Here is a 14191-nt window from a genome sequence, read left to right as displayed (position 1 = left end):
TCTGATCTACTGCCTCTCAGTTAATCTTATCTACCCTATTTGCCTACACTTGGTTCTTTAAAACCTCATTTACTCCTTTTTATAAATGAAAACCCCTTTTTAATTACCCTCAAGACACTTGCAGTTCTCATTGTCTGAGGATTCTCACTATTGCAGTAGTCTCAATCCTCCATTGAAATAATCCTTTCTTCCTTTCTTGCAATAATCCTTGCAAATAAAGTCTCTCCTTACTAACATCCAGTATTGGCTTTTATTTGACAATACCCTCTGGCTGACTGAAGAATTCTTCATTCCATGAACATGCTCATGACTTCTTATTAGGAAATAAAATAAAGTACTTATTTTATCCTTAATGCCTTATTTACATAAATCCTAATAATTTATTTCCTGAAACCACAGTGCATGGATCCGCTTACCGGTAACCCTGATGAATTTCTTCTACTTTAATTTACTGAGGTCAGTTTATCCCAGGCTTTTAAACCCCTAGATTGTCTTGTGACTTTTTCTACTATTTCCCCAGACTTAATATAAAAGCTACAGCCCATGGGCCTTGGATGGAGGGAAACCTAGTTTTTAGTTTTCTACTAGGGTTCCCTAGACCTGACCTTTACACTAACACCTCCTGGAGCCTAGTCCCTGAGCCTTCAGTGCATTATTTATACTGGAATTCATCGGTCAGTGATTTTGCCCCCAGTGGACACTGGCAAAGTCAGGAGATATTTTTGGTTATCAGAACTGGACAGAGTCAGTGCGTAGTATCTAGGGCGGTAAAGGCCCGTAGGGTGTGTGGAAGCTGCCAAACACCCTACACTACAGCCTGACCTTTAGTAACAAAGAATTATCTGGTCTGGAATGTGAATAGTGCCAAGGTTGATAAACACTGATTTACATGGAAATCTCTGATTCTAGAAAATTTAGTCGATAGATGGTTACTTATTCAACAATTGTTGGGCTGGCCCCATAGCCTGGTAGTTAAGGGAGCCAGATCTCACATGAGCAATTGTGGTTCAAATTCCAGCCCTAGTGGAAAACATGCATGGCACATGTGCATGTGTGCTCAACATCCTGACAAACTGGATTAATGGAGAAGGATTGGGGTGACCATCTGCACTAGGGGACTTAGTCCTTTTTCCTCTCACTGTCTCTCTGTCTCTCTGGGGAACACAGGCATCCGCACTAGGGGACTTTGTCCCTTTCCCTCTCACTGTCTCTCTGTCTCTCTGGGGAACACAGGCATCCTCTTTGGCAATTACAAAAGAGAGAAAGAAAGAAAAGCATTGAAGGCAGGAAGCAACATTTGCCTAAGGGATATAGCTACATTTATCCAATCACTTTGTGCCTATTAGCTCCATGAGGTGCTTAACGCTTTTAGAGGAAAAAATGACCAGCAATTGGGTGACAGAAATTTATTTATTAGTTTGCAACATCAGGTACAACATAGAACTTCATCACATGATTATAATCCAGATTTGTGCTTTGTAGGTAAGTAAACATTTATTTGAGCACAACAAAACTCTGCACACAATGTTCTTGAATTGATTAAAAAATAAATATATTCTTTCCATTTAATAGCACAAAGAAGCACATTTTAGTTTCAGATGATGGATATATTTTAAAATTTGACATTTGCTTAATGTGTCAAATTAAACATATAACCTAAATTTGGGCCATTTGAATAACTGGGCACTGGGAAAGACACCTGGGGTGGGTGGGTGAGGCAGGAAGTATGGCTTGCAGGGAAGCTTTTCTGGCATTTAAAATCGTGGATGACAGGTTAGGGAAGACCACCACTAATTATGTAGGGCATTGTTCTCATCTGAAATTACTTTGCAATCTTCAAAAATAGAGTAAAAGTATAGTATTTTAGGAAATCATTACTAAATACCTCCTTGATCCAGAAAATAAAAGTTAGCATAGCTCATTTAGTTGTAAGGAAAGAAGACTTATTAGGGAGACATCAGGTACTTTTAATTTTCAAAAGACTAAATATCTCCTATTAAAATACTTAAAATATAATAAAGTTCCCTGTTCTCAAACTCACTGCCAACATCTTTGAGTCAGGAAAAGTTCATGCTTCTACTCGATCCTGTCAAACCCAAGGCTACCTACCCTCATCTGTCATTGCAAATGTTGGAGTAGCATGTCTGCCACGGATACGGGTACCAACACCTTCACAATAAAGTGAATCACTGAGTTCGATGTCAGTATATGACTTTGTGCAATGATCTTTTCATACCTCATGAGCCTCTGAGCTAACTTAATATATTATTTAAGGTAACAATCTCTTCATAATTTACAATAAAAATAAATGAAAGTTTACATTTCATGTAATTCAATACACAAGCAGATTTTATCTTAAAAGACCTTTTTTTGTAAGAAAGTTTTCTCTTAGAATAAGAATTCTGTAATCATGTTACTTAAGTAATATTGTGATGGAAGTAAGACGATCTTTAATCTTTCTGTCTTTCAGTTGAATGCCAATAGTCTTCTGGTTAGCTATGAGCCCAGCTGTTATTGGGGAGAAGTCAAATACTTATCAGTGGATTGCAGTGATTAAATAAACTGACTTCAGTTGAGGACACTGATATACTTTTACATTTCTGCTAGTATTCATTGATGTTGGTCTTTAAAATGGTTATCTTTTTTTTTTTTTTTTATAAAAGCCTAGAAATTTCTCATCTATATCTTAAGCATTTCTCTGGCCTGGCACCCATTTAATTTGCTCAGAGAAGTAAAATGAAAGTTACAGTGTAGTTTATAAAATGACTTTGACTGATGTGTTTGTTTCCAGTTGAGTCACACAACTGGAGGCACTGCGTATTATTTTATCTTCTTCACTGTATTTGACTGCAGCTTTCCCAGAGTTTGGGCCTAGTTATATGCTTTCTAATTTGGGCCCCATTGAAGTTTCTCTTTTTCCAGCTATTCCACCACAAGCTTTTTGGGCTTACACAGGTTTCATTGACTTGTACAGATCTAAATTTTGCTTTTCGTCATATTTATTCCACGTGCAGTGGACTTGAGTGGCAGATTTTGAAGTATATGTATATATATAGTCTTGCTAGTGTGATGTGATGGGTGGAGAAAATCTCGAGCAGGTAGAGCAAATCACTGTAACCAAAGCTGAAGTAAAGAGAAGGAATGCTCTACAGGACACAGCTGCCTTATCCCAGTTCCAAGAGCCAGTCAAAGAGACTCGGGGTCCCATCTCTCCGTTCCTCATGCATTTTGCAGTACTGGACAACTGCGTGAAAGATATCCCCCACTTTCCAGGACTTCTGATGAACCAGCCGCACCACATCTAGAAACTAAAATCAAACACAGAGTTAGGGCGTGTGTATCACAGGACTCCTCCAAGTTATCCCAATCAAGCACCCTCCCAAACCAAGGGCTCTCCAGTCCATGTGTGAATGTCTCTAGTGTAAGGAAACTATTTTCCAGGACAGTGTATTTCCCCTTTAAGCATTTCAGATTATGAGAGAGTTCCTTCAACTGAACTAGAATTTTCTTCACAGGAATTGGTATTTATCAATTGCAGGGGACTAGAGAGAACAAGGTTATTTCATCTTTCAAGTTAGTCTTTTAGACATTTGAGCTTAGTCAGCTCTACTTTTCTCTAGGTTACACACTCTGGAATTGGACTGTGTAAAAGGTTCCCAGTCCCTTTTCTCTCTCTCTCATAAATTATCTCTCATAAACCAAGTGTTAAACTTTTAGGTAAGGCCCCTTACTGGTTTCTTTTACCGCTTTGTGATTCAGCCCCTCTCCTTTTATGCTGAAAGCAAGCATCAAGTGTACCCAACTTTCCACAGCAATAAGAAAAGGAAAAATGGGGGAACACGTGTCACCTGGCTGTTGGTACCAACTTTGGTTAGTCACAACTTCGAAAGTTCCAGACTGCCAGTGCCTTGTGAGCATAAAGGGATGGAAGATGAGAAATCACTATAAATGTCATCCTCTCTGTGAAACTGTGTGATGAATCCACTGAGAAGATCTCTCCATCTCTTTCATCAGCTACTTTTTAAGTGAAGTGACAATTAATAAAAGCAGTAGGATAATTTTTTGTAAGTATATAATTTGTTTATTAAAATATTTTTGGTAAGGAAGATTTATATATTTAAAACATGAAGAACCACATCTTGAAAACACCATTCCCAATCTAAAATAGTCTGAGTTCTTCTCCCAGCTTCTCAATCTTCCATGGATTTACATATGTATTAACTTGAAAGATAGTCTGATAATTATAGACACTGAAAATTAAGTAAAGATAATTATAATAGCAATAATTAACACATAATACAAAAATAATAATAGCTACTATTTTCCTCAGGACTTTCTTTTTTCTTTTTTTTTCCTCTTTTAAAGAGATTTTTGCTGTAGGGCATGTATACTCACTGGAGCGATAGGGAGACAAAAACAAAGTGTGAAATCACCCCTCAGAGGGATGGCCATGCCACAATCTCTTCTCCTCCATTTTCCTCTTGGGATTTGGGACAAGCCTGGCATGAGTTTTAAGCTGCTGGGTCAGGGACTTGAACCACAGTCGACTATGTGGGAGTCCAGTAATGTAACATTATTTCATCCACTGGTCCCAATTTTCTCAGGACTTTCTTTGTGCCAGACAACACGCCAAGTGCTCTTGGTGGTTATTTGATTTAATCCTCAGACTTCTGAAAAGTCAGTACTGTTTCTCGATTTTATTAATTTTTTTTCATGTACTCTCATTCAGTTGTGTTAATAACCATGGGATCGAGGCATTTGCAGATGAGAAATACTGAGGGTTTCAGAAGTGAAAAACTGGTGGTAAGAATATGTCTTCTAACACTCCAATGCAATGTTACCTCTGCTATAGTACCTTCTGTGGTTTGGTATAAATGAATATAGAACTAACATTTATTTGGATCACTCAGAGGAAAAACAGACTGGGAAGTCTAGTATTATTTGATGAAGAAGAAAGCCCTGTTTTTGTTTAAAAAATGAGGACTGTGGTTCATTATCATTTCTTCAACTTAAAAAATATTTATTCATTTAATTCCATTTGTTATTATTATTATTGTTATTATTTTTAAATTTGACCAGAGAGAGTCACACAGAGAGAGAAAGAGAAAGCAAGAAAGCAAGCTGTCAGGTTCGGGACTTGAACTGTATGCCATGTGGGAATCCAACATCTCTAACCACCACACAAACTGCCAGCCCTCTTTAACATTTCCTTCTAGGATTTTTTTACTCTCTTCTTTTTGTATTTGTCTACTTCAGAGATCAGTCAGAAACTGTGATGCTAATTTCTTTCCAGATTGAATTTGCTAATTCACTTCAATTACTGAGAAGTTGCTTCATATAGAGTCATTATTAATTATGTTTCCTCTCCCAGCTGTGATGGCACCAACTATTTGCATAGTTACAGAAATCAGTGTTTTATTGTACTTGCTTGTATTGTGTTGGCTTAATCGGAATAAAGCAATTTTCTAGGCTCGGAAATGAAATACTTAACTTTTAATACCTGGAAACATAAACATTATCATAAGCAGTTTTAGGATGTCGTGAAAAGGGAGACAGATGGCAGGCAGATGGTAAGTATATTATAGAAACTAATCCCCCAAGGGAACATCTTAGCCATCTTGTCAGTTCTTGTACCTGTCTCTAGGGGGTGCTCAATGGATAGTTACTGAATGATAGAAGAGATGGATGACCACATGTGAGATAAATACATTCGAAGTTCTCAAGAAGACTATGTGACACATGGAGGGACACCTGACATCATGGAGGATGAACCTCCAGTAAGACCAGTGAACCTCCAGCAGTCTTAGAATTTCAGAGAAATAGTTGCTTAGGACCCCTCACCATCCTGCTTAGCTTTTTGATAGTTTAAGAAGAGAGTGCAAATCCTTTAGGGTAAGGCTTTGCTGATTGGGCAAATACCTTCAGGAAGGGGAACATGCCAGGCAGCAATTAGCCATTTACAGAGATAAGTAAAAATAATTCTGTGAGTTGATACTTATTTCTCATTGTGTGTGAAAGATCTAAGTCATGTTTTTGGTTGAAAAAAGGGACAAAAACATGAGGCCTCCGAATAGTGGACCTGAAGGGAAAAACAGGGACGAAGTTCAGGATGTCTTTGTATGACATGACCAAACAGCCTTTTCTGCTTTCCAGCTTTTACTGGAGGTCTAGGAAGTAGATGTTCTCACTGAAGGGCTGTACAGCACGTTTCTGTGGTCTTCCTAAGCGAGGTTCATGGATCATTGGCTTCCCTCTTCAGTGGCCTTCAGCCCTCACCCCTTGAGGATGCCTCCTCTCTCCCTTAGCATGTCTTATAAAGATGCAATCAATGTAAAAGACACAGAAACATAAAGGTAGTCTTTGCTCCTTTCTGTTTTGTTTGTTCGTTTATTTGTTTTTTCTTTTCTGTAAACCCTGACTCACTAAGCCCAAGATTTATCCCTGCGTCATTGCCTGAGGTAGGAAGAATCGAAGCAGGGGCAGAGGCCAGTATTTGCTTAACCCCTCCCAGAAGACTCACTGCCTCAACTTTCTGGGAGCCCAACACTAGCTGGTTTTCACCATCTGAGACCTGTGAAGGAGTCTCTTACTGTGGTGATGGCCACAGGATTCTCTGACCAACTCGAAGTCATTCGTATGCCCCACCAGCTAGACCTCTCTGCCAGTAGTTAGTAGTTGTGGAATCGTCACAGGCCAGGGTCTGTCCCATGACATGATTTCCAAGTCCAGGCTGATAGCCCAACAAAGAGCTTTTTTTTTTTTTTTAAATTTTGTTTTGCCATAGGACATGTGCACTCAAAAGAGGGCATGTGCACTCACTAGAGAGACAGAGAGAGGGAAAGTGAGAATTCACCCACAGTGGGACTGGTCACACAATCTCTTCTGCCCCATTTTCCTCCTGGATATTGGGCACACATGCACACGCACCCGGCTTGAGTTTCAAGCCACTGGATCCAGACGTGAACTGTGGCCGATCATGGGGGAGTCCAGTGCCTTAACTATATCACCTGCTGGCCCAACAAAGCAGTTTTTTAAAGCAATCTGACCCCACGATATGTAACATGCTCTGAGGCTCTGATGACTTAATATCAGACACTGAGACCTTGAAACATCTGTGGAACTCAAGAGCATGGTTTCTTTTCTTCCTTCATTTAAAAAATGTGTTATATCGAAATGAAGTAAAGACAGTAAAGGAACCAGTAAAGGATGTTCCTAGCTCATCATTATAATCTTGTTTTTATTCCTGAGGGAAAAAATAATTATATGATTTCTTATTTACATTCAATCATTGCACATCTCCATCGCACACAACATGGTTTTAAAACTGACTTCTCTAATAGCTGGTCCTAGAGCTTTCGTTGCTCCTACCCCTGCTATTGCCTTGCATTTTCATAATCTATTTCAGCATGTCAGGGATCCTGGTTTTTCTTTCCACTGCATTAACAAATATAAATAAAAACGTTCATTTCCTGAATGATTAGGATCCTATCCTATGGATCACAGTTGATTTTTTTGGACAAAGTTTTTTCTCAGGGAATTAGAAGAATTTGTATTCTGTGATGATTTATCACTGGTACACTGATTTGTAGAAAAACATCATGAGGCAGATGACTTTTATTTTCAGGGGCGTTTAATAACTGGATGAATGATTTACAAAATCATATGGTAGAATCTACAGAAGTTATTTTCTAGCTGTGCAGATTTTTCGAAACCTTCCATTTAGGTTTTAGAAAGTAACTCCAAGGTCAAATTCACAAGCAGTGATGGGAAAGTTGAGCTGCTTCAATATTAATTCATGATAACCTTTTCCACTACAGTACATGCCTCTATAGTCACAAGGCAAGGTTAGTAAGTTAGAACACTTCAACAGGTAACATGTTGACTAAATTAATTTGTGCAAAATATTTAGGGATTCACACAAACAAGGTCTTGGTATTCATATGTGAGTGGTATTCAGTCCGAGTGACTCCGAGTGACATGGAGGAGATGACATCTTCTGAGCTTAACAGAGCTGTTTCTTTAACCTTCTGAAAAGGGATGGGAAGCTAATGAGATACTGTTGCTCTTGCCTGACATGGTTTCTTGGGAAGCTGTCTTTTCCACACCACTTGAAAATGGCCACTTAACAACCTGGCTAATTAAAAAGCAAGTAGGATGAGGTCTTTAGTGATAAAACACTGCTGATAAAAGAAAGAATGTCAAAATATTGCTTAAGGATTTTCTTTATTTAACCAGTTCAATCAGAGACAATAAATGGTGCCATTTATGGAAAATCCACTCTGTGCAGAGTGTCTTACTTGATGTCTAGGAAAAAAAGAATATGTAGTCCTAAAGTTATGCTACTTAGACCTAATGTCCTCGAGCTGTAATTCACAGAGTGAGTGAAACAGCATTTAATGTATTTCTCGATAACACTAGTGGAATGTTTATTTTCTAAAAGAAAATAATTATGAGCAAAATGCATTCCCTTTGATAATTGAAAATCTGGTACAGAGAAATGTATCAAGTCAGACCTTGCTGTTAGTGAAACATCTCTTAAGTTAGGACTTAATGGAGATATCTCAGGTGTATATTTGTAAAAAATTAATGTTTCTTCACAAAGGTAGGTTGTATAAAATGACCCGTTCCTAAGATACCTTTTGAAATGTACCATGTAATGCTATTATTGAGGGGTGGTTGAAGATGAAGTTGGAAACCAACTTGTCTTCCATTTTTCCTTGAACCTGGCAATGTATTCTTCTGAAGAGTGTTCTGAGTTCTAAGGCCCCTCTCCATGGCAGAGGTCCTTTAGAAAGTACATGGCATGGGGTGAGGTCCAATGTAATTATGCTCTTTCACTCTACTCTGCACCAGGCAGGTAGGGCGGTAAGGTTGCAGGAGAATTTAGTAAAGAGTCACTCATACATCATTTTGCAAACAAAGGTATGACCAGGATAGGAAGGTAGCTAGATTTCAGTAGGGCTTAACAGGCAGGCCTGGTCAAAAAAAGGAGTACAGATTACTGATTAGAGAAAGACATTGAAGTGGGGGAAGTGAATCTCCTCAGTTTTTCTAGTAGCGAATCCCATTGACTGGTGATATAGAGATGATGGAGCTTTTCTAATTACCATGAGCATGGACAATACAAGAAATGACATTTTATTACAGGCTGCTAGATTTGGGTACAAAGAATTAAACTGCAAAACCATTTTATGATGATGATTATTTATTTATTTATTTTTGGCCATAAGGCATGTGCACTTGCCAGAGAGAGATAAAGACAGAGAGGGAAAATGACAAATCACTCTCCAGAGAGACTGTCCACTTCACAGTCCCTTCTCCTTCATTCCCCTCTCAGGGTTTTAGGCAAACACCTGGAGTGTTTTGGGGTTTGGAACTCCAACTGTGGAGTCAGCCATGTAGGATCCAGAGCCATAACCATCATGCCACCTGCTAATCCTATTATTACTATATTATTATTATTTTATTTTTAAATTTGCTAGAAGGTATGAGTGCTCAATGGAGAGAGAGAGAGAGAGAGAGAGAGAGAGAGAGAGAAAGTGAGAAAGCACCTTCCATGGAAGATGGCCATGCCACAATCCTTTCTCCATTTCTTTTTGAGACTTTGGGCACACATGCACACCAGAGAAAGGGACTAGACTTGGCTATCACCACTGAGGAATCTCTCACATGCAGGCCTCTCTGAATCCTGATTTGCTCTTTATTAAAAATGGGACAATGGCAGGGGTGTGGTGAAAGGGGAACTCTCTTACACTGCTGCTGGGAATGTAAATTGGTCCAGCCACTGTGGAGAACAATTTGGAGATTCCTCAAAAATCTACAAATAGAACTACCATATGATCCAACAATCCCACTCCATGGTATCCACCCAAAGGAAAAAAGAATTCTTAATTGGAAAAGTGCTTGCACATTGATGTTTATTGTGGCACTATTCACAATTGCCAAGACTTGAAACCAACCCAAATGCCCACGAACAGATAAACTGATTGAAAAACTATGGCACATATACTCTGTGGAATATTATTCAGCCATAAAAAAACCAACAAAACCATGGCTTTTGACAGAGAGTGGATGAATGTGGAAGATTTACTGCTGTGTGAAGCAAACTAGGCTATGAAGAAGAGGCATTGTATGTCTCCACTTAATGTATACCAAGTGTCTGCACTCTATGACTAAAAATGATTGACTAAAAGATATAAAAACACAGTAAATGAATGTAAATATAGATATAGTGTGTGTTAAAGAGTAGGGTTTGAGGAAGAACAATTAGAAGAAAAATGAGAAGGAAAAGCAGTAATGGGACAAAAAAAGGTGCCAATTTCTGTTAAAGATATATTAAAGTTTAGTCAACTGGACTAGGGAGAAATGTTCACATGTTAAAATATTCATTTTGTAAACTAAATAATGTGATTGACTGTATAAAAGAAAATGAAATAAAAAATAAAAAAAAAATGGGACAATGAAAGGAAATGGGACAACTGGCAGAACTCCTGCCTTTGTGCAGCTCCTGGAACTGAATTTGCTCCAAACAAAAGTTGCTGATACTAATAAAGTTGCAGTATCTAGCTTCCTAAAATCCTTAAAAGAAGAAACTTTTTCTTGGGCTAGCCAGAATTCTACCCTGGAAAAATGTTGGGGATTTCTCCCAATAGTTAGGTCTTCCCTGCCTGTACTACTCCAGTAACACTGGAGGCAGAGGGCAAAAGAGGGGCTGTATTTAACATGGCAGTTCTGTATGGTATATTGTTTAGTCTGTCTCTGGGTTGCGCATTCCTGAAGTCCCAAATGAGATTGTTGAAGGCTTGGGGAAACCATGGCAAAATGGATCCAGGTCAAGCCCATTATCTTGATCATTCTGCTTTTGATTCATCATGTTACATTTGCTTTCTCATCCACACACACGAACCCCAGTAACATTGCCACATACACCACAAAGCCCAAACATCCCCCAGTGACTTTAGCCCTATTGCTCTATTCACTCCCAGGTGAGAATTCAGGCAAATGTCCACAGAGGTCACAGACAGTGTACATGTGGTTCTGTTACTCCGTGTTACTCCTTTGTGTACTATGGAAGACATTTTCTCTTAGAGATTTTCGTTTTAGTATATCTTTTAAAAATCTTCTGCTAACTTGCCTCTATTTTTTCCTTGGGTAAGGACAATCCAGGAATGGTCCCTTTGTGTCAGATGTTGCTGCTTGCAGCTTTTTTCTTTCTTCCTCCCTTCCTTCCTTTCTTTCTTTCTTTCTTTCTTCCTTTCTTCCTTCCTTCCTTCCTTCCTTCCTTCTTTCCTTCCTTCCTTCCTTCCTTCTTTCCTTCCTTCCTTCCTTCCTTCTTTCCTTCCTTCCTTCCTTCCTTCTTTCCTTCCTTCCTTCCTTCCTTCTTTCCTTCCTTCCTTCCTTCCTTCTTTCCTTCCTTCCTTCCTTCCTTCCTTTCTTTCTTTCTCTAACTCTTTCTTTCTTTGAGAGATTTTTGCTAGAGGGCATGTGCACTCACCAGAGAGACAGAGAGAGACAGAAAGCGAGAAATTACACCTCCCCCCGGGTGGGGGGGGGGATGACCATGCCACGATCCCTCCTCCTCCATTTTCCTGTCAGCATTTTGGGCATGCATGCACACCTGCCTGGTGTGTTTGAAGTCGATAGGTCCAGGACTTGAACTGTGGTCAACTACATGGCAGTACAGCATCTTCTGGTCCCATTCACAGCTTTTCTTGATTGGCCTAATACAACCTTCGGAACAAGGTTGTGTAATCTGAAGGTCTGACAGTAGCTCTTTGCCTATCTTGTAACTTAGTTGTGCAGTTTCTTTATTGGTACACTATGCTTGATTTGTTCTGATGCCGTACACTTGGAGTTTTCCTGAGCATCGAGTTATTAAAATACACTTTAAGCCTTTTATAAGAGTGTGACAATGGTGTTCATTCTGCTCTTTTCAAAGCACCATTGAGAAACAAGTATGATGGGGTACATGGAGGTACCTTGTGACAATAAAACATGAAAAGAGTGCATGGTAGCTATAAAAGGCGGGATCCTAAAGTAGCCCCTGAAGTTTTCTACCCTAATCCTTTCTAAATAATGTAATTGAACGTGTATTAAAAAATTATAAAAAATTAAATTAAATTAAAAAAAAAGAATTATACTGTTCTTATGCCACCTCAAATGGTAGAAAGGATTCATCAGTTAATGTTGAGTTACAGTCAGAGTAACTCAATTCTAAGGGAGGCTATTAGGTGAACTTAATCTAATCACTCCATTCCTTTAAAAGCAGTCTTCTCTGGCTGGTAGTAGAAGACATTAGAGAGATTGATAGCATGACAACGTGAGTGGGACAAATGACAAGGAAGGTGAGCAGCCCCTAGAGGCTGAGAGCAGCTCCAGCTGAGAGCTAGCGAGGACACAGGGACCTCAGTCCTACAACCACAAGGAACAGAATTAGGACAATAACCTGAATGAGCATGGATGCTTATTTTTTCTTGAGACTTCCAGATAAGAGACCAGTCAGGCCAACACCTCAATTTTTGTCTTTCAAGATCTGAGCAGATGTTACTGTTGAACTCACGTGAACTTCTGACTTAAGTGTGAGGGGTTGTTTGAGGTGAATAAATTTGTGGCAGTTTGTTATACCACAGTAGACTGCTGAAACCACATTATTAATAATTTGAAATCTTTTAAAAGGAGTATACTCTTAAAGTATATAAAAACAGGCTGGAAGACATTGTAGATAGATTTGTGCCTTATTCTTAGTAGTTAAGTCATGGTGGGTTTTAGAGATATGGAATTAGAGTGATGCTATTAATTTTGATTTTGGTCAAAGACCTCTTTTTTCTTTTAGAGGTTTTTGCCTTAGGGTATGTGTGCTTGCCTGAGAGAGACAGAGACAGCGAGTGAGAAATAATCCCTTGGGGGGATGGCCACGTTGCAATCCTTTCTCCTCTATTCTCCCGCTGGGATCTTGGGCCTGGAATAAGTTTCAAGCCACTGGGTCCTGGACTTGAACACAGCTGGCCAAGTGGGAGTCCAATGAAGTAGTCTCTACGCCATCTGCTGGTCCAGATCAAGAATCTCTTAACCCAGCTTTTAATTTCTGGTAGGTGGAGAATGATAATGAGAAAGTCTTCATAATGCAAGCCTGCTTGGAATTGCATTAAAAAAAAAAAAAACCCTTTTCATTGGTACTATGCCATAGCATGTTTTAAATATCAATGTGACCTCACTTTGATTTCTATTATAAATCAGATTCCTTCCTTGAGTCTTTTGTTTAAATGAGTGTTAGGAAGAGGTTGGTTTCAGAGCAAGGAAATGCAAAACAAACAAACAAAAAATAGCAGACTCATAGGAAAAGTTTCTATCTCTTCAATTTTGTTTTCTTCTAGCCACCAAGTAGCCAGGACAAACTAAGGGTCAACTGCTTCTACCCGACAAAAGTACCCCAGTATTTATGATCATATTTATGGAAGTGGAAGGTGTAGAAATCCTAGCCATAATTCAGAGGTTAAGAAAGTGCAAGATCAAACAAGATTCTGAAGGGCATTTATAGAGTGGGCAGTGACAACACAATGTTTTACAGATATCCTCCTCGAACATAGAACACAGTACCTTTTCAATTCTGTTTTCCTGAGATTTCTTAAAGTAAATGGTGGGAATCCCAAGTTCAGAGGCAGCAATCCATTGCAGAGTGGCTCGAAGCTCAGCATCAGGACACTCTGGCTCCAGGTCAAAGTTGATGACCAGCAGGCTCCTCTGGTGACCCGCCGTTCCCACTTGCAGTCCACAGGGATGTTCTGAACACAGACACAACCACAGCCTTACTCCACTTTCCAAAGAAAGAGCCTGGGCAATTGTGTGTCAAAATGATGGAAATGTGACTTACCCTCTAGGTTTTCTGCCTGTCCTTTCAGAATCTCCTTTTCTTCTACTAATTCACTTTGGGAGAAAACAACAGTATATGGTTGGTGATACTAAGAAAAGTATGCCATAAATGGAAGATGAGGTGATGGAGCTTACTGATCTAAAAGCTTCCAAAGTTCATTCTATACTTGTCATTTTTATATGGTGAAGTAACATTGGGGAAATACCAATGTGACTATTTCATAGAATTACTGCATCTGCAATAATACCCCACTTCACCAAACAAGGAATAAGCCCTCCACTTCATCAAAAAAAAAAAAAAAAAAAAACCACAAAACCAGGG

At 39.1% G+C, this 14191-nt stretch overlaps 1 protein-coding gene across 2 annotated transcripts in view; it reads right to left on the bottom strand.

Moving 5' to 3' along the window:
• Nucleotides 1-2640: 2640 nt before the first annotated feature.
• SPHKAP (SPHK1 interactor, AKAP domain containing) overlaps nucleotides 2641-14191 on the bottom strand; it is a 201968-nt gene continuing 190417 nt past the window's right edge. For both annotated transcript variants that reach the window (XM_006141926.2, XM_006141927.2), the window contains 3 exons: nucleotides 13871-13923; nucleotides 13597-13781; nucleotides 2641-3308 (listed from right to left, as the gene is read on the bottom strand). In XM_006141926.2, coding sequence (XP_006141988.1) covers nucleotides 3165-3308; nucleotides 13597-13781; nucleotides 13871-13923 — 382 coding nt within the window. In that variant the 3' untranslated portion in view covers nucleotides 2641-3164. The remainder of the gene's footprint in view (nucleotides 3309-13596; nucleotides 13782-13870; nucleotides 13924-14191) is intronic.

This window comes from Tupaia chinensis, unplaced genomic scaffold (assembly GCF_000334495.1).
Source record: "Tupaia chinensis unplaced genomic scaffold, TupChi_1.0 Scaffold000066_1, whole genome shotgun sequence".
Lineage (NCBI taxonomy): Eukaryota > Metazoa > Chordata > Mammalia > Scandentia > Tupaiidae > Tupaia > Tupaia belangeri.
Note: the sequence above shows the minus strand (reverse complement) of the source record. Positions and strands in the feature narration are given on the sequence as shown.